The sequence below is a fragment of the Elgaria multicarinata genome, chromosome 10 (assembly GCF_023053635.1).
Source record: "Elgaria multicarinata webbii isolate HBS135686 ecotype San Diego chromosome 10, rElgMul1.1.pri, whole genome shotgun sequence".
Lineage (NCBI taxonomy): Eukaryota > Metazoa > Chordata > Lepidosauria > Squamata > Anguidae > Elgaria > Elgaria multicarinata.
The window spans coordinates 51122992-51149705 of record NC_086180.1 but is presented as its reverse complement, the minus strand read 5'-3'; the positions used below and the strand labels follow the sequence as shown (position 1 = coordinate 51149705).

Below are 26714 nucleotides of genomic sequence, written 5' to 3'. Positions count from 1 at the left end.
TGCTAATAAACGTATATGGATATTTCAAAAGATGGCTGTCAGGTTGCATTTGAGTAGCCATTAAATATCTGAATGATTTAGACAGAATGAATAAATTCTATCAAATCTCGGTTAAGTTTTATACTTTAATGAAATTCTTACTACGTAAAACAAACAGAATCATGGACAGCCCACCCCTAAATACCATCTAGATCAGGGGGCCCTAACCCTTTTAGGCCTGTGGGCACATTTGGAATTTTGAGAGAATGCTACAGGTGCTCTCACAAAATGGTTGCCGTGATGGGTATGGTCAGTAATAAAACACCTATCTTCCAGAAGGCTAAAAGAAAAGTGACTTGTCAGGAACCTAAGTATGAGACAGAGAGGGAATCTGAAGTTCAAAACACAAAACTACTCTTTTGAACCCACAGTTTTCTCATCTCATCCAACACTAATTTCACAGAGTGGATGAGGCTCAGCGACAAGGTGAAGAAACTCAGTACAATATGATGGGGCCTGAGCCCCAAATGGCAAATCACATATTTGCTTCCCCCACAAAATACAACAAAATATCCATTACACAGAAGGCAAATGGGCAATGCTCAGAAAAACGCACAGGCAAAACTCAGACAGACACACATGTATGCATACAGCACAGACAAAATATCATCCCCAGTTCCTGCTAGCCTGCACTCCTAGCATACTTTTTTCAGCGTGGAAGGGCATACTTCAAAAGAAAGGGCTGGGCTGCAGCCAGCTACTATTGTTACTTTCAGAGAAGGCCTCTACTGCTCAGAGCTGTGGTGCACAGAGCCATTCTTGGAAATAGATGGTGCTGGGGAACAGTGCTTTGCTTTGCAGCATGCCAGCCTCCCAATTTTATTTTTATTTATTTATTAAAACAACTGGAGGGTTGGGAAGCGTGGCGGATGCCAAGGGAAATATCCCATGTTGGGGACCCCAGAATTAGATTCTGCTTCTTTAATCCTTTTACCTTGTAAACACGCTGCCTGAAAAAGGCTGGTCTTGATTTGGTAACATCATTGCATCAATATTTTGTTAGATTGTAGTGACATTTGATCTTTAGGTTGTGCCCCAGCTTTAAATTGAGATAATTGTTCACTAGCCCAACTAATCCAACATATGGAACATATGAAGTGGCTTTACCTGGTTTGCATGACATGCTGGGCTCACTGTGGGTTGTTTATCCCATGGTGAGTTGCAGTGTGTGCCACCATTATGAATATGCAGTCCTGATGGAGTTGCAGCATGTTGTCTGAACCCACATACCATGGGTTATGCGAGGGTTAGACAACCCTCGCATAACCCATGCTTTGTAGTTTTGTTCTGCACAAGCAGAAACACATATGCACAAACTTTTCCATATATTTTTACAGCTAGAAAGGTATGAAAAATGTACTTTGTAGGCATACTCGATTCAATCTGGCATTCAAGACCTTGTTATTATTGGAAGAATAGATAAAGAGTGGGAATGATGGGGTTGTTCATGGGTGATCATGTGGTTGTCCAGTTTTTTCACTGAAAGTATGAGATTGTCATAGATTGAGAATAAACCTAGATTCTCCACATTTGCTTAAAATTAACCTTGCTGGTGTTTGCAGGATTTACACTGAACAAAATAAACGGATAACACGTTCCAACAGCTTTTGTCAGTGTAGCAGAAATCACAGCCTACTTGGTATTCAGTAGTAAATGGCCACATTTCAGAATGAACTGCTTATAATTTACACATGCTTCGGTACAGTGTATTATATATCACTCTGTAACTGTAATAATGGCTTCAGTTCCTTTAAGCAAAACATTCTAATTGTCCTAATTAACTTCAGCAGCCACACTGGAGTTTGTATGGTTTAATGTCTGCTAAAAAAAATAGTTCTGACACAATTATATATTAAAAAAGAGAATATAAAGGAGAAAAACAAGAATAATAGGAATCATATGTTGCTTAATGTTTTTGCTCGACAGTGCTTTGTACACGAGTAGCATTTCTAAGGAAGGTATTCTTCCAAGCTGGAGGCCTGGTTCAGACATCATGATCTCAGTCTTATTAGCCATGATTAATTGTGCCAGGGTCAAGACATGTGCCTGTACTTCTCTGCTTTGCCCCTTCCCATCTCACCTTGTGCGCCTATAACCTGACATTAAGCCAGTTTTCCATGATGTCTGGGAAACTGTTGTTTGGAAGCTCCCTCCAAAGCAGGATCTGATCCTGCCTTAAAGGAACAGTTTAAATTACATATTTTCTTTGTTCAACTGCCAAGGGCAATTGGTCTTCAAGAAAGCACATAGCTTTCTTATAGCAGTTTTGCAAGAGCAGGAGGGAAAGGAACGGGCAAAAATGAAATGTGAGGGCACATGGTGTTTTCCTGGCCCTGTAAACTGTGGTTTATCATATCAGGATCATTATGTCTGAACTGGACCATACTGATAGTATAAAAGTAGGGTGACCATATGAAAAGGAGGACAAGGCTCCTGTATCTTTAATAGTTGTATTGAAAAGGAAATTTCAGCAGGAAATTTCTTTCTTTTCTTGGCTCGTCGTTTTGATCATGTCACCCTGCTTTTAAAATCCCTCCACTGGCTTCCTATCTCTTATAGAATCCAATACAAGCTTCTTCTTCTTACTTTTAAAGCCTGTCATAATCTGGCTCCTCCCTACCTTTCGTCCCTTATTTCACTTCATCGCCCTGCTCGTGCCCTCCGCTCCAATAACACCATGTCTCTTACCTGCCCAAGAGTTTCCACATCTCTCACTCGTCTTTGACCATTCTCGCTCGCTGTCCCCTATGCCTGGAATTCTCTTCCAGTGCATTTGGGGACCACAACGTCAATTTCTGTTTTTAAATCTCACTTGAAAACATTTCTTTTCTCGAAAGCTTTTTAACTGTAGCATGGTCATACTAGTCTATATTTAGTTTTAATGTCCCCTACCCCTATTGGTTTCCCCCCTCTCTCCCCTGTCTGTTATGGTGATTTTAGATTGAAAGCCATATGGCAGATTGTCTTGTTTTGTTTTATTCTGTACAGTGCCATGAAAATTGATGGCGCTTTATAAATAAATATTATTATTATTATTATTAATAATAATAATAATAATAATAATAAGTGTCATTTGTATATATGGGGAACCTGGTGAAATTTCCTCTTCATTACAACAGTTAAAGCTGCAGGTGTCCTGCCCACTTTTAAATCTGGTCACTGTAGTATAGCTCCTGCAACTGTTGTGATGAAGAGGGAATTTCACCAGGTTCTCCATATATACAAATGACATCTGCAGAAATTTCCTTTTCTGTGCAACTGTTAAAGATACAGGAGCCCTGTCCTCTTTTTCATATGGTCACCCTAATAAAACCACACCTATAGTTGTTTTCTGACAACTCAGGCTTCATCTTGATCTGATGGCTGCAAGTTGCAAAACCTTTTGTAGCATCATTTAAGATACACTTATAGTATAGCACTATTTTACACCCTGTTCAATTTAAAAACTTTATATTGCTCTCAACAATACTAACTCTCACAGACAGTATTATTAAATCTAGTTTTGTTTTAAAATACACACACTGATTTTTTTTAGCTCTTTGTGTTTCCTAGTTCTCTTATTCTATCAGAGAGAGAGAGCGCCAGCGAGCATTTAAGTATAGCAAACCCTGGGTTAGAATTACAAGCAAATACCACATGCATGCACTTCCCTGCTCTTCTGCATGTGAGAGGAGGAAATGTAAAGCTTTCTAGTCATGATTTTGTCCAAATATGGGGAAACTGTGGTTTGTACAAACCATAATTTTGTTAACAAACCAGGAAATTAAACCACAACCTGATCCTGTTTTGATTTTGTACAAACCATAGTTTCCCCGATTCAGATGTAGTGGAAAATCTTTACATTTCCTCCATTGGTACACAAAAGAGGAAGAGATGAGGATAGTGCATGAGCTCAAGGCTGGCCAGGGGACATTGTTGTGATGCTAAGCCATTGTTTGAATGTGCCAAAGAGAACACAAAACAGTCAGTCCAGCCACACAGATGGATGTAGCCCATTTACAGCCCATATAAAGCTGGTGATCCCATCACCTGCATCCAATCTCTTAAGAATGGTTAAGAGGATTATGTCTGCACTGACCCTTTTGCATAGGCAATAGAGTTGTGCCTTTTGAGTCATTAGTGTAAATTATAGTTCAAAAGCTTCATACACAATAGATAACAGTCAAGATTATAATATACTCATGTAGAGGTTTGCATTCAAGAGGCAGCTGGACAACCATCTGTCAGGTATGCTTTAAGGTAGATTCCTGCATTGAGCAGGGGGTTGGACTCGATGGCCTTATAGGGCCCTTCCAACTGTACTATTATATGATTCTATGATTATTGACATCTTGGTATTTATATGCACATGTGGTATAAACCAACAGAAGAGAATTTTATCTCTCCCTCCAGGAGTTGTCTGTATGTTTAGACAGATAGATAGATTTCAAGATCAAGTGCTGTGACAATTTTTCAGAATTTCTCCAGCAGGTACCTTCTTGTTTCCATTATTATAAGGACTGTGCTTGGGGAAAACACTATTATGGCAAACTTACGTTATCAATGTAACATTAGTATTTCTCTGTATTTTAGTAACATTCTTTCCTCTCTCCTCCAGTTAAACCCATTATCCATTTGAAAGAGAAACCTTTAGCTTGACCCCACAAGTTTCATAAAATCTAATACTCCCATCTGCACCTAATCAATTGAGATGAAAGATGTGTAACAAGAGTTCTTCTGCCTCCCACATCTCAAAGAGCTGTTAACCTTTCTGCTCTGTCAACCATACACCTGTAGGCCTGTTCTTATTCTGACATCTTCATTTCCTCTGGTTTTGATCACAACAATAGTTCATTATCAGGGCACTACTCCGTATCACTTAACGTGGATTATTTATTACTTAACAAGTTTTGTACTCAACAAAAGTCATGCCATCTTTAAGCTACGTGTTCTCCTGGTCCAGGCTGAAGCCCGCAATGGTGGAATGGCAAAGCTTGGCAAAAGCTCAAAGTAATCAGCAGCTGGTGAGGATCATTGACAGGTCACCATGTGGCTGGATATAAGATAGTTGGGTTCAAGACCAAGTGTCTAACAGGGAGCTTGGAATCAAATGAGAGCATAAGTAGTCCTGCACTGAGAGAGCTGTGTATGTGTGCGTGCATGTGTAAGATGCTCCACCTTTTTGGAATAAAATTGATCAGAATTGAAGGTGCCACATCAAAGGTGTGCTCCAGCAGGGCATGAAAGCCTCCTGCAGCCCCGGGATGTGTGGAAAGGTGCCGTCCCAAACTGCAGATGATTCTGGGGGAAAGTCATTTGAAATGGAGGATGAACAACCTCTTCAGGTGTGGGGCGAGGAAGCATTGCTATCTCTTGAAGTTCCTTTACCTCCTCCATGGAAGTCCCTAGCAGGGTGTTTACTTCAAATTATGCTTCCTGTGGGGGTTCCTCCATGTTGTCAGGTCTGACCTCTAATAGACGGGGGTCTGGAACTGGGGTCATGACATATGGGTGAAGTGACGGTTTCTCATCTGCTTCAGCTATTATGAGCAAGGAACCAATGGGTTGGTAATTCTGGTTTATCCCTGAATACAAAGGTAATTGTCAGCATTTCCTTCAGTACAAACACTGTTACATATTTCATGTCCTGCCACAGTTCCATAGATAATGGATGGTTTGAAATTATTGTCATTGTATTTTCTAGTGCCTTCCATATTCCTTATAGTATGGGCCTCTTTTATTTCCTCCTGCCATTTTAGACAGAAGTAGGATACTTGATTCTGTTCTTTGAGAATCATGTTGTACTTCTGCAATCATAAGTGAGAAGATGACATAAATAGAAAAATAATAGGAGACTTACGAACCTTGAAAAGAGTGAAAGTTGGGTAATCTAATATCATAACATAATTCTCAGATTAGTGATAATTGCATCACAAACAGGATTAGACTATGCACATCTCATTGTATAATAGACCAAATCAGTTCTTTCAATGCAGCTGCACTGACAGTCTGATTTCTTTGAGCCATTAGTAAGAATGTTTGTGCATCCTGTGACATCACAAGCACTTTTGCCCATGGCTAGATGGACTCACAGGGTTGCAGAGAAAAAGGCAGCCAGTTTTTAATTCATGATATGTATATACAATTTTATTTTTAAAAGGTTGTTGGCTTGTTTATCAGTTTTGAGGAAAGCCTTTATATGCACATGGAGCTGCTGGTTCCTTAAAAGAATAACTGAACACTGTCTAATTTGTAGGTGCAGAATGTTGCTATCCATATCACAGTTCCTCATCCACAGTCAATTTTAGGTGCAAGTTTTCAAATGTAGTTACTTGGAAAGTACACGGATAGTCATATAGTGCTAAACTGCAGCAGGGCAGGAAGCATTACAATAGCATTATTATAATGTAGTGGCTTATTTCGTTTATCCTTGCAACTGTTCTGTGAGGTAGGTGTTTGTTTCAGAACATGGAGATTTCAGACCTAAGAGTAGCAAGCTTCTTAATGGCCATTTGGAAAGTTGTATTGAGTTAAGTGCTAAACACCGGTTTTCTAGGCCTTCAATGGCTCTCTGGGGGTATTAGACAGAGTTAATGGTTTATCTCTTGTGATTTGAAAAGCCAAGAAAAATAGCCTTATTTATTATTATTTAGACCTAAATGCTGCAAATACTTTCTAGGGAGTATGTTACTGAGCATTGTTATTTGTAATTTCCATTCGAAACCCTGACATTTCTTTGGGACGGCTCACAGTGTTGACTGCAGCATCTGTGCATTCACTTCAGGGTCATGAACATATTGGTTTGAATCCAAAGGATATATGTATGTTGGGTCATGCAATTGCTGCAGTCAGGCTGTGTCACAAATGTATGCTCTTGATTTTGGCAACTGTATGTACCTGTATATCCCCTTTGGCCTATACCACTTCTGAGTTAAGGGCCATAGGTAGGAACGTCTAATATGTCAAAAGTCCACCCACGTGGATTACCAGGAAGCATACCAGTAAGAAGTGTCCTAGCAAAACTTTCTCCATAATATGCTTTCTTCCATCAAATGTGCATTCTGAAGCAGTGTAAAGCCAAATCTGAGGGATTTTACCACGTGCTTTTCCAAACCGTTAAATCGACTATCAGCCCTTCTAATGGAGATGGATGTGGTAGAGGATTTGTTAATCACATTTCAAAACACTGTCATAAGGAAATGAGTGAAATCAGTCTATACACAGACATCTATTTTTCTGCCTTGGGTTTTGATTAACATGCAAGATGACAGTGGTAAAACACTTTGCCAAAACATGTGATAGAAATTCCCATTTATTATCTTATTACTGAATGACTTACTATTAATGTGTCCTAGTGTTATAACTACTTCTTTGTGCTTTTAACTGCAGCTGCTGAAGTTTATTTTAGGTATTAATGATTTTAAGGAATGAAGATTACAGCATACAAGAATGGGGAGAGATAATGGAAGAGTAACACATCTGATGGTTGTCTGAGAGGATAGCTGAGCATTGTGTTGTTGTGATTATAAAACTAATCCTACAATTTTGTGCCAACAACTGCCAGATCAAAATATCAAAATTAAGAGAGCGATGGTGTAGTTCCTGGGAGAACATCCCAGGGACCATAGGATATTGTGGAGCTTACATTTTGAGGATGTAGACTCTGCTTTGACCTAGGAAGGGGAAATCCAAATGACGAATTCCTCTTCCATTCCTTGCAGCTGCCAGGGAAAGCACCATGGCAGTTTCCTCAGCTGAGGTCAGAGCTCCAACCTTGGGTGAGGATGCAAATGATGAAGAGGGCGTGGAGGGGAGGCTCTGAGGATCCACAGGATCCTAAAGCCTCCCAGCTTCCCTCCCCACGACTCTGCTAGATGCACTCAAAAGCATGTCTACTGGAATATCAGCAGGAACGAGAATGGAGAGACAAAGGTTGCCTCCGTTATTCTTCTGTTGGGCCTCTGCCAGCAGAACACAGGATTTTTGGAGCGCTGTGATGTCGGAGTGCTCCCTGGATGCCCATAGGATTGCTCTGTAAGCGTATTTTGGTATTGGGAATCAGTAACATCCAATGCACTTTATGGAGCTGGAAGCCCCCTCTCTGTAAGGTATAATTTGGGGGTGCTTCAAAGAAATTACCTCCTCCATGCAACAGTTGCACCACCTGAGATGAAGTAGATCAGAATTTCAAGAATGACTTCATAAGCAGGTTTAAAACCTGTTCTCAAACCTGAAGTAAACTATTTGCACCTTGCCTCAAGCAACAAGGACTACTGACTATAGCTACAGTGTTATGTGTCATCTACCTTCTGTCTGTCATTATTTCTAGGCCTTCTTTAAGGATGGAACCCTCTAGTTTTCGAAAGACTGTCATCCAGCCTGCCCAGTCCTATAAATTGTAGTCTTTACGATTGCAGTACTGAACATTGTTTCCAAAAATTCATCATGACATTTTTGAAAATTAACAGTACAATTCTATATATATGTCTACTCAGAAGGAAGTTCTGTTGTGTTCAATGAAATGTACTCCTGGATTAGGGCATATAGGATTGCAGCTGAAGTCATGATAAAAAGTACATTTTATTTGAGCAATAATGTGTTTGTGATGCATCAACAATAATGGAAGAATTAACTCCCCCCACCTTCATTGTGTTGTCACAGGTCAAGGCAACTGACCGAGATTCTGGCCGCTTTGGCCGCATTGAATATTTTCTTTATGATGGATTCCATAACTATGAAAAATCGAAAGCGTTTCAGATTGATCTAAGCAACGGCCGCATATGTGTGTTGCAGGACATTGATAGGGAAGAGGATCCGTCCACATACGATCTCTTAGTGAAAGCTACAGATGGGGTAAGTTTCACTCTTGGGTAATGTCACTCTTGCAAACTTTTGTTGTTTTATTTTTCAGGTGTGAAGGCTAATTTTCACTGCCTGTCACTACATCTGGCACGGAATGGGTTCCCCAGACGTGTGGTGTTCTGTAAGGCACCCCTGTCCATTTAACCTGCCATATTTATTTATTTATTTATTTATTTATTACACTTATATACCGCCCCCATAGCCAGGGCTCTCTGGGCGGTTTACAGAAATTCTAAAATTAAGATAAAAACGAGTATACAAAATTTAAAATTCTAAAAAACAGAACATAGACACATAAAGCATTAAAAACCGTTGAAAAACTAAACATGTGGGTGATTAAGATGTGCTGCCATATGCCTGGGCAAAGAGGAAAGTCTTAACCTGGCGCCGGAAAGATAGCAGCGTTGGTGCCAGGCGAGCCTCGTCAGGGAGATTGTTCCATTTGTTGTGTTTGCTCTAGTCCAAGGCTGTGACTTAAAGTAGGCCATGTGCAAGGGTGGCATACATGCAGACGCTGAGGTTTCCTCCTGCTACACCCACCTGCATCGCCATCTCTTTGCACCAAATTAGAAGCCGTCGTTGCAGCTCCCTACAGTTATCAGGAGTGGCTTCCCTGCACATGTTGGGGTTACTCCAAGAACAAGTGGAGCTTATCATGCAAACAGTTGCTTGCATCCAATGTTAGTCTTAGGTCCCATTAATTTCATTGGATCTACTTTAAGCAGGACCGGTGTTGGATACAACCCTGTTAACATAGTTCTTTTTCCCCCTTAAAAAGAAAAAAGCAATTGTTCTCCTTTCACTTTTATCATAACGGTGATGGCTGTGATTTACTCCTACAAGAAAAAGAAGAGCCAGGGATGCTATTATTGGAATAGAAAAATCTTCCCTCTGCCCCTGATAACAGGCAGGCTGGTTTGCTGACAGGGCCATCCTGTTGGGAAGAAAGCAATATGTGTGTCTGGCTGCTCAGGACACATCAAAACTCATTTCCGTGCAATATAGATAACTTTCCCCTCCCTGCTGCCTAGTAGAAGGCCAAATTCGATATGCAGGGCAGTCTTGTGTATCTTTTAAAGTGTATTAATTTTCAGTTGTTTGCCCTGTTCCCATATCAAGTGCGGGGAGTGGTGTTTACTTCTACTCAAAGAGAATGAAACCAGACCCTTCTCCCCCACCTTTCCTTCCTGGACTCCTCTGCTTTTAAGCTGTCCCCCCCTGCCCCCCCCCCCAAAAAAACCCTGCTTCACGCAGTCAGGCACAACAAGGTACATTGTAGGAAAGGAATCAGATTTCACTCCTCCATGTGCACCTTTTTATGTAGAGGTAGACCCCTCTCCCCTTTACGTCTGCGTAGGGTAAAAGCATTTTTAAGACATTCACAACTGCTGCACGGGTTGAGTTTTTAGCCCAGAATTGCAGGCATTTCACATATTTTTCTGTGAGTTCCTACTTGTGTGTAGTAGTCTGTCTGTTTTCCTCTTGTGCTTGTAAATAGCGTTCGTGATTTCATTTCTTTTTCATGTTGAATGAATGATGTAAGTGTTCTTAGGCAGCAGCAATTTGAAAATAAAAATGTAAGTAAAAAAAAAAGATGAAATTTACTCAGTTTTAAGAATCTGATTGAATGAAGGCAGTGCTGTAGTTCATTGTGAACTTGATCTGGTATTTAGGATCAAGTTGCAGGGATGGGGAACCTTTCTGTTTTCTAGAAAGTCCTGTTGGCCCACAGATGGGCAGAGCCAGAGCCAAAAGTAGACGGAGCCAGAGCCTTCAGTGATGCAAGATGTGCTTCCTTGTAGTCGTGATGAACTTCACAAGATTGTTGTGAGGGTAGTAAGACTGGCAGTATATGGTGCAAATTTACAGCCTGATCCAGTTCATACTTGTTGTGCGCGCGCTCTCTGTCTCTGTGCTACATCTCTCTGCTATTGCTTTTTCCTCCTCTCCACCCACCCCCCTTGCAGAGCTGCTGCCTTCACAGTGCAAGCAGTACAGCCATAGTGCTGGTGTCATGGCTGCCCTCTGAATGCAGCTGCCACCACACTTGTCCTTGCGTCCTGTAACTTGGCCACTGGAGGCGGGGCCTGCCCCAGCCAGGCACCCCCGCTCCTGAACCGCTCTCTCTTTCTGGCCTCCATTTGGACTCCTTGCTCAGGAAGCATCAGCACAGTATATTAGCATGTCACAGAGCATGCCACAGGCTGGATATTCCCCATCCCTCTTACATTGCTATTAAAATAAAATAATTGGATATTAATTCCAGAGTACCTGAATTTCCAGGTGTTTCGGCTAAAAGAAAATCCAGAAATCTTAAAGAGAGCACTTGTCAGTTTTGAACAGAATATAATTGGGCAGTGGAATGCGATCACCTCTGATGTTATGGAATATAACTATCTTTATGGAAGGAAATACCAGTGTTTTAGAAAAAAAATACTGCACATGTATTTGCCACGCTTGCATATCTGTTCTGTCAGATAGGTATAACTGGTTTTTTTCTCTGTTTAAGAGGCACTGTGTTGCTTTCACATTTGTTATACAAATTGGTTGCTGGTAAAGAACCAGGAACTATAATGTAAGCTGAATACAATTTATCACAGTCACAGATGCATAACATTACAAGAATGAAAGATCTTTCCACTGGAATTCAAACAGGAAGGTTTTGTTATCATTCTGCCTTACACTCAGTTAATAGCTCTATCAATCAGTAAAATGATAGAGTAAATGTTATTTGGGCTTTAGATACAAATGATAGAAGTAATATTTCTAGAGTAGAAAGGCAAAATGTGCAGTTAAAGTTTAGAATGTGTTGTAACAACTGCTGTTTTCCCTCAAAGTAAAAGCATACGTAACAGCACAATCCTGTACATACTGTATCTGTCCATTCCATTCAATGGAACCTTAATATTCTGAAAAATCTATTATTGACCTTATCATGCTTTTTAGTGTTGCAGTTACTATTCTAGAACTATTTCTATTCTAGCAGTAGTTTTTAGAAATAGAAACTATTGCTTTCTGTAATTTGAAATCTTTAAAGTTACCCTTGCCAGGTTAACTTTGTAGGTTGCAATATAAAAATTAGAGGTTTCATATTAGCTATTATATTGACTTCTGTTTTCAGTTTTGTTTATATTAGATGGATGATGATGATGATGATGATTCTATTATTATTATTAGTCACATTTTGCTTTAGAGTGATAAAATGCATTACAGAGATTATTTTAGTAATCCTTCCAACAAGCTGTTAAGGAAATCAGGGTTCCATGAATCCATTCAGCTGGGATGACAGACTTCAAAAGGGGGCCTCTGCTCAAACCCCTCCCCCCTGGCTCTGGACAAGGGGAAGATCTTTGATATTGGGCTGATCATTTTGGGTTGACCTCTGTAACTTAGTAGAACAAGAACTCCCAGCTTCTTCCTTAGAAAAATTGCCGAAATTCATAATTACTTGGTTCAGAACTTAAATTCATTCAGTTTGCTGCTATTTACTAATTGTACATCATTTCCCCTGGAATAGACATTGGGAACTCCCCACCCCCACCCCGTGAAGGGACATTGATCCATGGGAAAAGTCAGTTGGTGGCTGCTCCTGATGATGGGCAAGCCCATAATTAAATTAGGGAGACATTTAAAGTAGATCAAAGGCTGCATGAAATCAGCAGGCCTTGGTTTCTCACCCCAGCCTTAGATGTTGTTCTCCAGGCCTGGGAAGGAGAGGAAGGCCCTCTTACTGTGATGAGATTTGAAGGACTAGTTGATATTAGACTCTAGCCTGGAGTTATTTTATACCTCTTACATGCCAAAAATGCATTGTTAAATACGGTGGTCTGCCTCAGTAAAGGGATCAGATCCCTATACACAAATTCAGGGGCCGTGTAGATAGATATGAATTTCATCAGATGCATTCCCTGTGCCAGAAATCCTCCTTGACTTTTATAGGACCAGTTGCCTCTTGCAAAATACTATTTTCTTAGGGGGAAAGGTGAAATTCAGTAACTTTGGAGGGAGGAGAGGGTTTCCAAATGTATTTCCTTAATAAATAAGCTTTGCTGCTGCTCCCAAGTGTCGGCGGAGCTGCAATCAGCAACCCCAAAGAATTTCCCATGGAATGGCCCAATGGAACCAATTGGTCTTATTGGGTCATTCTGTGGCAAATGACTGCTATGTTGCTGCGCTACTGTTTGGAGCTCTGCGGCTCTTGAAGCAGCAGAAATCTTTAAAGGAAAGACATTGAAAACCCTCTGCCACCTCCTTTAACCCTTAAATTAACTGGCTTTAATTCCCTGAAGGCCTTTCCTATCTTTAGCAACCCTTTTCACCTCCCACATTGTTGGACAAACACAGGCCAGATACTTCAGCCACCAGCATGCAATGGTCTATCTGGTTCGTGTGTTTGGGAAAGAGAATTCCTTTGGGGAGGTTTACAAGGGAACAGGAAATGGTCTGACGCAGCACCTGTGCAACCTCTAGCATTAGCCTTCCTTTTTACCATTAGTTCTCACTTTGTTTCAGGGAAAGGAAATTCTTCTCCCTTCACGCACGAAACAAGCTTTGCTCCAAAGCCTCTCACTGAATTTATTCATAAGCTGCACGCACTTGAGTTGTCTTCATTGTACATTAATTCTCTTTATTTTCTCCAGGCATTTAATGAGGCTTCCTTGTAACTACAGCATGGCAATCTCGGTGCCAGGCTAAATAGACAATGCAGCCGTATGAGCAAATGTAGGAAAAGTCAAAAGCTCATTGAGAGATAACGTTGATGGATGATTCAACTCCATCACAATCCCGACTCAGGATGCGGAAACAATAAACAAATGATCCAGTATGATTTTTCTGGGTGACGTTACTTTATAGAGCAGGTTTTGCATGAAGCCCCTGTGTCAGAATGGGGTGGTGCTTCGTAGTCCTTGAAACAACCAAGTGTAGAAAGCTTCTTAATTACAGCAGTGTAAACCCGTTTCTGCTTTGGTTAGAGATGCTTCATATCTGGTTGTAGGAGAACTGTACACCTGAGGATGGTAGCTCTTTAGAGTACTGACAATTTAACAAGTTGGTTGAGTGGCCTTTCTGGATGAAGTTAAAAGTATTATTATTATTATTATTATTATTATTATTATTATTATTATTATTATTATTATTTATTGATTTATATAGCACCATCAATGTACATGGTGCTGTACAGATTACACAGTAAATACAGATTACACAGTAAATAGCAAGACCCTGCCGCATAGGCTTACAATCTAATAAAGTTGTAGTAAACAATAAGGAGGGAAAGAGAATGCAAACAGGCACAGGGAAGTGTAAACAGGCACCGGGTAGGGTGAGGCTAACAGTATAGAGTCAGAACAAACTCAACATTTAAAAGCTATAGGGAAAAGAAAAGTTTTTAGCTGAGTTTTAAAAGCTGTGATTGAGTTGGTAGTTCTCAAGTGTTCTGGAAGAGCGTTCCAGGCGTAAGGGGCAGCAGAAGAAAAAGGACGAAGCCGAGTAAGGGAAGTGGAGGTCCTTGGGCAGGCGAGAAGCATGGCATCAGAGGAGCGGAGAGCACGAGCGGGGCAATAGTGTGAGATGAGAGAGGAGAGATAGACAGGAGCTAGACCGTGAAAAGCTTTGAAGGTCAGCAGGAGAAGTTTATATTGGATTCTGGAGTGAATTGGAAGCCAATGAAGAGATTTCAGAAGTGGAGTGACATGGTCAGAGCGGCGGGCCAAGAAGATGATCTTAGCGGCAGAGTGGTGGACAGAGACCAGCGGACTGATGTGAGACGAGGGAAGGCCAGAGAGAAGAAGGTTGCAGTAGTCCAACCGAGAGATAACCAGTGCGTGAGCAGGCAGTTGGCTGTTTTGTTTTTTGCTGGAGAACTCTGCATAGTTAAAATACTTTGTACACTCTTCACTAACTAAAGTTCATTTGTCAACAATAGGAATATGCATTGCACTACCTTCTGGAGAGCCAGGTATTCCAAAATTTCTCCAAAGCAGGAATACCCTTCTTCTGTAAACTGGACAGAGACTTTTATTATTTATTTATTTCATTTCTAATGTGCTCAGTGGTAGCTTGACTCGCATTTGTGGATTGTTAGCATGGATACTGACTATGACGGTTTCTTTATTTACAAATATGTGAAAGTATATATGTTTTTAATTTGTCAACTGTTCAGTTATATTGCTACCCAGAGATCCTTTAAATTGGCACACCTCTTCTTTGGATAACTCAAATTAATTGAGATCAAGCAAGGTGAAACGATAATGTACTTAATGCTTCGTTATAGTTGACATTTGGCTTAGAATTTGTTTTGATTTATTTAACAGGGTGGGTTAAGTGCCCAAGCTTTTGTCCGCATCGAAATAGAAGATATTAATGACAATCACCCTGTCTTCGACCCAGTGACTTATATGACGAGCATCAGCAGTCATACACAGCCAGGAACAGAAATAATCAACGTTATTGCCACTGACAAGGATTCTGGGATATATGGAGTTGTGACTTATGAACTGATACCAGGGCACCTCTCTTCCCTGTTCACAGTGGATACATCTACAGGTATGATACAGGCTCCATGCGACACAATTTAAAGTCACACACTGTTCTTGAAATTGTGTGGGGGTGGGTGGGGGGTGGAATGAAGTTATCATGCCTTTGAAATATCATTTTTAATGCAAGGTCCTTTATTATTGGTATGACACCTGTGATCCTAAGGCACATCATGTAGCAATTTACTAAAGCTAAGCAGGTTGGTCACTGCCTGGATGAGAGACCACCTAAGTTCTATCCCGTAAGTTCTATCATGGAAGAAATGCAGGACGTAAATAGAATAAATAAATACTGTTAAATGACCTTTCCATCTCACACCCAAACTCTGGCTCACCAAGGCCTCTTTAAAATTAGCATGTCAGGACAGAGAAGTGTTGTCTTAGACTTCTCCCTTGCATAGTAATTTTGAAGGAGTCTGGAATTTCACATATTTGATACAGTATCAGTGTTCCTCAACCTGGTGCCCTCCAGATATGTTGGACTACAACATCCATCATTCCCAGTCAGCATGGCCAGTGAACATACTGGCTGGGAATAATGGAAGCTTGGGCACCAAGGGCAGCAAGTTGGAGAAGACTGGTCAGAGTGGGACAATCCAGCGATAGATTCATTAGGCCACTGCTGATCCTAGGTTTACAGCAGTGGAGGCTGGTGGCATCGATGTCCGTGGGCTGTGAATCTGCCCCGGGTTTCAGTCAGAGCCTGTAAGAACTCTAAAGGAGCTATCCAAGCTGCTAAACCGTATCTGCAAAATGAATTCAGTTCCATTGGAGTTCTGACTGGTTCTGAATGAAACCCAGAATGGATTCACTGCCTCACTCACATGGGAGACACAAGTCTCCATTGGTTTGTGGGCTACTGAGAGAGGTTTAAAATTGATAGGCTCTGTCTTCAGCGAGATTACTGACATTTTAGCAGGCTAGACTTTGCACCCTATTTAACCAGTCTTTGCATTATATTTATTGGAGTAAATATTGTTTTCTCCTCTGGTCAATTTCAGTACATTTTGTTTCTCATTGATGAAATATCATATGAAGTGGGTAGTTCAGGACAGCAAGAGTAAATTTGTCGAAACTCAAAGTTTTAGTTAGGGTGACCATGTGAAAGGAAGGACAAGGCTCCTGTATCTTTAACAGTTGTATTGAAAAGGGAATTTCAGCAGGTGTCATTTGTATGCATGCAGCACCTGGTAAAATGCCCTCTTCATCACAACAGTTAAAGCTGCAGGAGCCCTGCCTAGTGTGACCAGATACAAAAGTGGGCAGGGCTCCTGCAGCTTTAACTGTTGTGATGAAGAGGGCATTTCACCAGGTGCTGTATGCTTATAAATGACACCTGCTGAAATTCCCTTTTCTATATGGTCCTTTCTATATGGTCACCCTATTTTAGTTTTATCTCCTATTCATATGAAATCACCACCTTCTCCATTACAATGTTTGAAAAGTTAGTGTAGAAGCTTTTGAACAGTCATTGCTTTATCTTGGTTTGTTTTGCTTATTAGTAGATTGGAATCCATTGTACACAATTGGCAACAGTCTTGAGGAGAATGTATAATCCAGTTAGCGATGATAGTTCTACATTATAGTAGGAGTGCCCTTTTATAGCATTTCAATCTTTAAAGGGAGTCTCATTTCAAAGGGATGCATTAATCATAAAAATATTTATTAAATTGTAGCAAACTATTAAATTGGATCAAGCTATGAATTTTCATTGGCAAACATATTCCTTGCAGATGTGCACAATAAACAACTTGATGTTTTTATCCAATAACATATTTGGAATATAAACCTTTTTGAGTAGTATGCACTCCACACTGTCCTCCCACAGAAGACAATGGATCCAGGCTTAACTTAGAGTAGACCCATTGAAATTGATGGAACTTAAGTAAGTCATAACTAACTTATGTCCCATTGATTTCAGAGGGTCTACTCTAAGCATGATTAAGTCTAGATCCAAACCAGTGGTTGTGGACTGCTTTCTATTGATGGAGTCTTTTATTTTGAACGAAATAGCTTTCCAGTAGCATGCAACTGATGAAAGCATCTAAGCTTGTTTACTCAGAAGTATTCAGTGAGGATAAGTCCCAGGTAAGTGTGCATAGAATTGTAGCTGGAAGTTGGATCCAGCAATCATGGGAGCAGAAGTCCGTTTGCGCAATGGAACTTCTGCTCATGCAACGGGACCTCCTTTCTCATCTCCACCCCCACTCCCACCCCCATGACCTCCTAGATCTGCTCCAGAAGACCCTCTGACACTGTGGAGCAGATTTGGGAGGCATACAAATTGCTACAGGGAGAAGGGGAACTCTCTTCTGCCACTGGAAGATTGACACCTTTGGCTACAACGTGTAGTATTCAGTATTCAAGGTACCACAAGTCTGTCTTTGCTGCAATAGACTAACGTGGCTATCCTTCCAGAAATTGTTGTTGGAAAGCTTGAATATAATTCTCCTTCTTCTATATCCTATTGAGCAGCGTTCCTTCCTTAAGTGGGGAGAACAATTTTCTCCATCTGCTCTATCTCTCTGTGTATTTTGCAACATATAAATGGATTCTGCCTGGCTGCTGGGTTTTGGGAGGAGACTCTTTGTCTACTGAAATTAAACATATGCTAAAAATGATCTTATGAAAGTACACACAGAATATGAAAAGTGTGGCCATTAATATGGCAAAGATATTTTGAATGGTTGCTGTGTTTAGCTTTGAAGCTAGAACTCTCTAGTAAAGCAGTTAATTTACTTGGAAATGCCTAAATGTGGGTCATGACTGCCTACATGTAACTGGAAATTTGTCTCTTGTCATCTGAGGACACAATTCATCTTGGACTTCTTCAGTCATTTCAGTAAGGCTTGCTTGAGAACAGACTTTAGTGATTTGAGCTATAAAACATTCTGGATATAAGATAGTATTTTTTATCCATCATAGTTTACCTCAATGTTTTAGCCACAGTGACATGTATACTTGACAAAGGCAGAGATTAAATGCTACCTCCAGCATCCGAGGCAGTAAGATTGTGTGCACCAGTTGCTGGGGAACATGGGTGGGAGGGTGCTGTTGCACCATGTCCTGCTTTGTTGATCCCTGGTCGACAGCTGCTAGGCCACTGTGTGAACAGAGTGCTGAACTGGATGGACTTGATCTGATCCAGCATGGAACTTCTTATGTTCTTAAGATCTGTAATGGCAGAGTTTGTGACAAATGTCAGCAGTCAAATAGCGTAACATCAATAGTGCACTCCTGAGTATACACATCTACTCAAGTCCCGTTGAGTTTGATAGAGCTTACTCTATCAATTAGGTACAAGATTACAGTCTAAATTGGGTATTTTCTTTAACATTAAAAAAACACAACCTAGATGTAATTGTGAATGTTCTTTCATTTGATATTTTATTACAGGAAAAATTAATCCTCTTTAATTTAGAAAGTACACGTGGCGTTTTTATATACTATGTTATAAAACATAATCGATGCACACATGGAAGAGTCGACATGAGTAAAGACAGATTGTAAGATTGGAGTCGTTTATTTTGGAACATTCTGAAACCACATCCTTTTGAAGAAAACCCTTTCGTTACTGTTCTGTCCAATCTGCATAAGTAATTGATAGCACATTGAGCCCATTGAAAACAAATGGGACTAGGTTAATGCGTTTGGCTTCGACCTTTTGAGAACTAGTTATGCATTCAGTAACGGAAATCCTATTGGTGGTTTGAGCCTAGCCACTAATGGATGCATGCCCCTGCTAAAAAGCACCACAGAATTTAACGTAAATAAGATTGAGTGGAACTTCCAGGTATGAAGAAAGCTGGGAACGATTAGGGTTTAAAATGGCTCAATTGGGAATTTGCAGTAGAAGTCTCTGGACCAAATCCAAAGCACTTGGTCTGTGATAATGATTCATTGATTGCTATGATCTTGCCAGAACCTGACCTAGCAGCTGAGTCCCTCATTCTGATAAGCCAAAAGCTCACATCCCTGACAGTGGGAATCACAACTGAAAACCCTGCATAAACATGTACTGCGGCCCCTCTTTCTCATTTTCTGGTAGCTTAGGGTTCCCTCCGAAGTGATACTTCCAGTATCAGAGGCAGTAAGCCTATATACACATGTTCCTGGGGAACATGGATGGGAGGGTGCTGTTGCACCGTGTCCTGCTTTGTTGGTCCCTGGGCAACAGCTGGTTGGCTACTGTGTGAACATAGTGCTGGACTAGATGGACCCTTGGTCTGATTCAGCATGGCTCTTCTTAAGCTTTTATACTAGAGATGGGTTTGGCACCCAGACATCCTTTATCTAGAGATGGAGCAAATTATGGGAAACTACATTTATAGCCAAGGACATCTGCAACAAGGCTTGCATTCTTGTTGTGGCTTTGGTTTCTCCAATGCTGAAACAGTAGCTCCGCATTGTCTGCAATTTGCTTAGACTCTTTAGAGACACTTTTCCTCTGCATGCTGTGAAGAGTAATTATGCACAATAATATAATGTGCTAGTATTAAATGCCAAAGGGTAATTGCAGCCTCCAGAGTGTTATCTGTTTTCTAAAGTAGTTTTAAAACTAGAATTCTTGTATACATTCATGCCTTTGACTCCAGTTGCTTCAAAACGCTTGACTACTGAATGAGACTGGGCATTGGGAACGCATCTCACCTGTACCCAAAAGACTTCACTGGCTTGTGATCCATTTCCAAACACAATTCAAAGTGCTGATGTTTACCTTTAAAGCCCAATGTGAGTTAGGACCCAGGTACTTGAAGGAAGGACCAGCTGCTTCTACATCAACGTGCCTGTCAGTTAAGATTGCTGAGGTAATTTTTGGAAGCTCTGTTCTGAATACACCTTCCATCTCAAGTGTGCTGGGTGATGACTGGAGAGAGAGTCTTCTTGGTGGTAGCAACCCGTCTGTTGAATTCTGTCCCTTAGTCTGCTCTCTGTTTCTTTTGGTGCCGGGCAAAAACCTTTTTTTTAAAAAAATTGTCTCAGACTTTAAAAAACGGATTGTTTTAAGTACTGTTGTTCTGGCTTTTTAATTATGGCTTCAATATTTTGTATTTTATCACTTATTGTTATGTAAACCATCCTGGAAACTTGGCTGAATGGCAATACATGACATTTTAAATAAAAATGCAGTGAACTTCCTCCATAAAAGATCAAGGAAGGGGGAAGAATTGGTGGGAGGAGAAGTATTAATCTTTTTGCATAGAATTTACTGTGACATTAGTTTATCCATTAGCACAAATATGTGAGATCTTTTAATAGTTTGATGGATAATCATTTCCATTTTTTTTGCATCTTAAGCATGCAAGTAAATAGTGCCAGGTTTTGTCCATACTCCATACTTACTATGGTAAGACATACCAAACTATTGTTTGTGTTTTCAGCTATGGAGAGGTAAATCATGTTTAGTGCTGCTTGTCAGCATTCATCTTCTCAGCACTCCATCCTACTGGCACGGTGGCCTTTGAAGAGGTGGAACAACGGCTGTAACTATGAACAATGAAACCGATGATGCTGAGTCAGCCCACTGGTCCATCTTTTTAGCCTAGTATTGTCTACTGTGGCATCAGTGCTCTAGAGTCTGGCAGAGGTTTTTCTCATCACCTCATTCTGTTTTAACGGAAAATGCCAGGGATTGAACCTGGGACCTTCTTTATCTAAAACTTGTACTCTAACACTAAGATACGGTTCCGCCCTGTTTTGTCAATGTAGACATCAACCGAACCATAATAGCACAAACCATGGTTTGAAAACACACCTCAACCCATGGTTTCTGATTCTATTTTATGTTAATCATAAACCATGGTTCATCGGTTCACTCATGACACTAATCTGTATTAAGCTTCCTTAACTATGGCTGGGCTTGTTGTCTGAACTGAGCTCTCTTATTGGGTTGGGTCTACAAAGAGAAGTAAAACAGAAATATAGTAACTGATATGAAGGGTTCCATTGTCTATTAAAACTTCATAAGCTGCGTGGTTCTGCATTTTATGTATTTAAATATAAGCCACTTTTCCAGACGAGGTCCAGCAAAGGCAGTGATATGTTGCTGTGGCTATCATCAGGGGGAAAAAAGCCTCAATTTGAACACAGCTTGGTAAAAAAACGAAAAAGGTGATATGCTGTTAGATCAGACACCATAGATTTTTAAAGTAGTAGGCAGCAACTATCCAATAAAATAAGATGTGCACATGCCTTTTTTAGGCTATTGCTCACTTGCTGCTTCCTCTTATTGGCAGGCCAAAGACTTCATGTCGTGCCCACTCACTTTTCTCAAGAGATTGTAGTCTTTGTACTTAATTCTCAGTTCATACGTCAGACAACTTAGGGAAGTTATAAAAAAGATACATTCTGAATAGGTCTCTCGAAATGAGCATTGATCTGCCTCAGTGTTAAGTTGGTTTAGCTGCCAGATTTGAAGGTGAGTTTGGGTGATGAACTGCATACCTTTTTAGCCATCTGTCTGCTGTCTGAGTTGAATGTCAAAACAAATTAGTTGGGAGCCATCTGGATGTAGTACTTGGAGATAGTTAATGTATATTTTTTGTTACAAATCTTTTGTAAACTGCCCAGAGAGCTTCGGCTATGGGGCGGTATAGAAATGTAATGTATAATAATAATAATAATAACAACAACAACAACAACAACAACACAACAGCAACAACGATGCTTGGTGTTTTTTTGCTGCAATTTCATTTTATTATTAGTGTTTACTCATTAGCCCAGAAATCTGGAGAAATCATGCCTTTTAATGAAGTTGGTGAAAAGTAGGATATCCTTATTGGTCCTCTCTCCCCCACCACCTTACTGTTGACCACCAACAATGCATACTTAGCACTTGTTTTAGCTATATGTAGTTAAGAACTGAATATTATAAATGTTAATTTATCAGGACAACCAACTAGGAGCTGTAGAAAAATGGCCAAATATTTGGACTGTACAGTTGGTTGGAAAAGCAGAGAAAATCTGGTATGTCCAGAATATAATGCTAGGTGGTATGGGATTGTGGGGAGAGCAGGCATAATTGAATTTGATGTTTTCAAGAAGTTAGCAGAGGATGGCTTCAGGCCACAGCTCTCCTGACTGGAACGTGCTGCGGAGTAGTTCCTCCAGGAGCAGGAAGAATGGTTGAGATGAATGGAAGTTCTCCAGTGGTGGGGAATCTGAGCCCCTCCAGACTTTGTTGGACAACAATTTCCATAATCCCTGACTCTTGGGCATGGTGACTGGGGCTAATGGGAGTTAAGAGTCCATCAGCATCTGAAGGGCCATGGGTTCCCACTCCTGTTCCACACCTTTATGGCTTGGGCACACATTGCAATTTATTAAAGCTAATGAGCTGCTTATTCAGAAATAGGGAAATAGTGATCCATGAGCTGCGTTATGCCGATTGCTGGTGGCAATATAGATGTTGTCTATTTATCTTTGGCTGTTAGGTGGAATAGAAATGTAATAAATAAATAAAATGTTGACTTGCCTCCTGTTGAGAAGTGTGGGCTGTGGTTTCTGCATTTGCTCAGAGGTCAAATTACCAGTAGTTAACTTAGCACAGCTTTCAGCATGTTATTTACCTGGAGATAAGCTGATTTGTATCTAGGTAAATGTAAGCCTATCTATACCAAAAGCTAGAAGTAATTCACTGGGAGAATTTTCCATTGTTTCACTATAATCCAGCATAAAAAGGAAGGAAGTTGCAACTACCATACCATAACGTACAATTTCCTGTGCAGCAAATTCTGCAAAAAAGCAACATGTTTATTGAGAGTAATTCTAATAATTAAATGTCTTAGAATTAGGTTTTAGCTGACTACTTGAAGTGAAATATGAAAAATAAAGATAAATTTCCAGTTTAAAGTAGATGTTTGTAGATAAATATTCCTTTAACAGTTCTGTTCAAGAGAGCCCCTCCCCTTTGAAGATCTTCATGAATAATATGTTCATGAATATAAGGTACACATTGGTTAAAAACTAAAGACAAATATGCACATTTTTTAAAAGAAGAATTTCAACATTTGATGAAGTTTATTCCTTTTGGAAGCTGAGTGAATGGTATGCTACTGACATTGGTCTGAAGTGCAGTTATTAATCCTGTTAATGAAAATGGATGCAACCTCTATTTTTAACCTCTTTTTGTAATTGAGTGTAATTAACGAAACCAAATAACACTTGTGTTCTCTAAAACTAAATTGTCTTTGAGCTAAATGCTCCAAATGAGGGAATGTATGGGGTGGGATCTATTCATGTGATCCCATGGATCAAATGAGTGTTGGGACTTTGTGGCACCCAACACACACACAAAAAATCCAACATACTGTAAAGCTCTTACTGCCACTAATGAAGCCTTTGGAGAGGCATAGAAACCTTTCAGAGTGGGTGGGGGGAATTGAACAAAAGCTGGGAGACCACCCAACAGTCAGTGGTTGTGAGAAAAGGAGTGGGGAAGAAAGCATGGCCTTCTGGGGAAGCCCAGAAGGTTTGCGTCCCAGTGGGGCTGGATTTGGCACCCCAATGTTATATTAGGTGGTTGGGAGGCTGGGAATAATCAGGACAATTCTTAAATTAAAGCCACAGACAAGTCGGCAAAGCCTGTTTTGTTCCTCTAGCCAATAGGCCCTGGCAGTTAAGATAGTATTCTGCAGCTAAACCTGTTCTCAGTGTACAAGGAATTCATTGTGGGTTGATTTCCTATCTGTGTCCTCATTTGGTTTTGATGATTCCGGAACACTGGTCCTAGAATCATAGAATAGTAGAGTTGGAAGGGGCCTATATTAGGGCCATTGAGGCCAAGCCCCTGCTCAATGCAGAAATGTAAACCGCCCAGAGAGCTTCGGCTGTGGGGCGGTATATAAATGTAATTAAATAATAAATAAAATAAATAAACTAAATCTATCTTAAAGCATCCCTGACAGATGGCTGTTTAGCTGCCTCCTGAATGTCTCTAGTGTGGGAGAGCCACCTCCCCAGGTAATTTGCTCCATTGTCGTACTGCTCTAACAGTCAGGAAGTTTTTCCTGAAGTCCAGATGGAATCTGACTTTCAGTAAGTTGAGACCATTATTCTGTGTCCTGCATTCTGGGATGATCGAGAATTGACCCTGGTCCTTCTCTATGTGACAACCTTACAAGTATTTGAAGAGTGCTATCATGTCTCCCCTCAGCCTTCTCTTCTCAAGGCTAAACATTTCAGTCTCTCCTCATAGAGAGACTGAAAGGTTTCCAGACCCCTGATCATCCTCGTTGTCCTCCTCTGAACCCCCTCCAGCTTGTCTGTATCCTTCCTAAGAGCCCTTCCTTGCAGATACCTCAGTTGCCCTTCTCTGTGTGGATTCTGGTTTTGTTAACCATTCCTCCTATTTCTAATTCTGGCAGGTTCAATGCAGATCATTGCCAGCATGGGCCTGCGCAAATCCCTGTGCCTGTTTGCATTCTCCTTCCCTCTTTATTGTTAACTACAACTTATTAGATTGTAAGCCTATGCGGCAGGGTCTTGCTATGTACTGTGTTATCTGTACAGCACCATGTACATTGATGGTGCTATATAAATAAATAATAATAATAATAATAATAATAACATAACCAAGATATTAAAGATTTTGAAGTTCACAGTCAAATAGTCACTTATTTGGGACTAAGTCCAAATTAAGGCTTATTTCTAAGACATGCATGGGTTTGCATTGTGACATATAATTAAAAATAATAAATGACATTGGCCTATGGATGCATTTTTCAATAACTTACACATTCATAAATAATATAAAAGTTCTCTCTAAAACGTTTATCTTTTCTAGCAAGAAAGGGCACTTGCGGCGGTTCACAACACATTAAAATATATAACACACACAGTTGAGACAAACATGAAAATACTTTAGGCTTGTACTTTTAAAAAATGTTTTGTTATCGTGTCTATTCATCTTTTTTCTTATCCTGTACAGGAATTATTTATCTGATATCAACTCTCAGCAATGTGGAAGTTTCCAGTGTGCTGTTGACTGTTTCTGCCCGGGATGGAGGTGGTCTTTGGTCTGTTGTGAATGCCGTTGTGACTGTAAGGATCCTCCAGAGTGCTGTGGTTCCTGCCATCTTTGAGAGATCACGTTACACCTTTTCCATCCCTGAAGACGCCCCTGAAGGAAGCACAGTTGGCACAGTGAAAGCACGGGAGCCTTTGAGTACGTGGCCTTGGAACACATTCAGACAGACTCCAGCGCTCTCTGATTTGTTGCAGGCTGCAGCCCATATTTTGTTAAGTGTTGTTTTATTGCCTCAGTACACCAGACGTGCAGGAAGTACAAGAAGTAGTGCTAACTAAGCTTTGAACTACTGTTACAGGGTTGGATCCAAGGTCTGTCTCCTGCAATCAGAAAGGTGCGCTCATAGAAAGCCCCGTCATCCAATTTTTTGGGATTCCCCCCCCCCTTGCACCTCAGCTCACCCCCATTCAGCAGGGTCTCCTGACTCTGCATAGTATTTTCAGGGGGCTAGAGAGACTTCCGTGAGTAGGAGAGGGTAGAGAAGTCCACTTCCGTCAGTGCAGTTGTTCCAGGGTAAATCTGGATCTAACCACTTGTTAGTAGAATGCAATTAGTGCATTTTTTGCAAAGTATGTTTTGATGTAGTGTTTCCTTGGGATTTCTTGGGTGATAACATATAAGTCTACGAACACATTCTTTTTAAAAAAAGGATACTTCTCTTGAGGTTTATAAAGCTTGCAAGATATCTCAGACACAACTCATGTGCATCACAGGTGCGGAGGCTGTGCATGGAAGATCCCATCTGCCCCCCATGACTGCCCAGAGAGCTCCAGCTATTGGGCAGTACAGAAATGTAATAAAATGAATGTCTGCACAGTCATGATTGCAGGCAATGCAGGTAGACATTAAGGGGAATGGGAGGTCTGTGCACCCATATCCCCATTCAGCTGTATCGAGGGGAGAGGCTGTAGTTCAGTGGTAGAAGGGCCCCGGTTCAGTTCCTGGTATCTTTAAGTAGGGCTGGAAAAAACTCCTGCCTGAAACCCTGGATTGCCGCTGCCAGTCAGTGTTGAAAATTTGGGGTTAAGAGGGACCAGTGATCTGACTCAATATAAGGCTGCTTCCTATGCACCTATGATGGGTGCACAGACCTCTCATTTTTCCTAATGCTTGTCACCCTGTTTGTGTGCATGCCTGCGCATGTGTGTGGCAGGGAAGGAGAAGTAATACAGGGGCTCCGTGACAGAGTAACCGAGTCCTGTTGGAATCCTCAGTGCCCAGACTCTTTGACTGGAGGGCAAGCGGATCATGTCCCACGTGTGTGCTCATAG

At 40.8% G+C, this 26714-nt stretch overlaps 1 protein-coding gene across 1 annotated transcript in view; it reads left to right on the top strand.

Moving 5' to 3' along the window:
• The window catches only part of DCHS2 (dachsous cadherin-related 2), a 115643-nt gene that overhangs the window by 37855 nt on the left and 51074 nt on the right, over positions 1-26714 (top strand). Inside the window, exons 2-4 of the mRNA XM_063135089.1 lie at positions 8680-8871; positions 15195-15426; positions 25345-25581. Coding sequence (XP_062991159.1) covers positions 8680-8871; positions 15195-15426; positions 25345-25581 — 661 coding nt within the window. The remainder of the gene's footprint in view (positions 1-8679; positions 8872-15194; positions 15427-25344; positions 25582-26714) is intronic.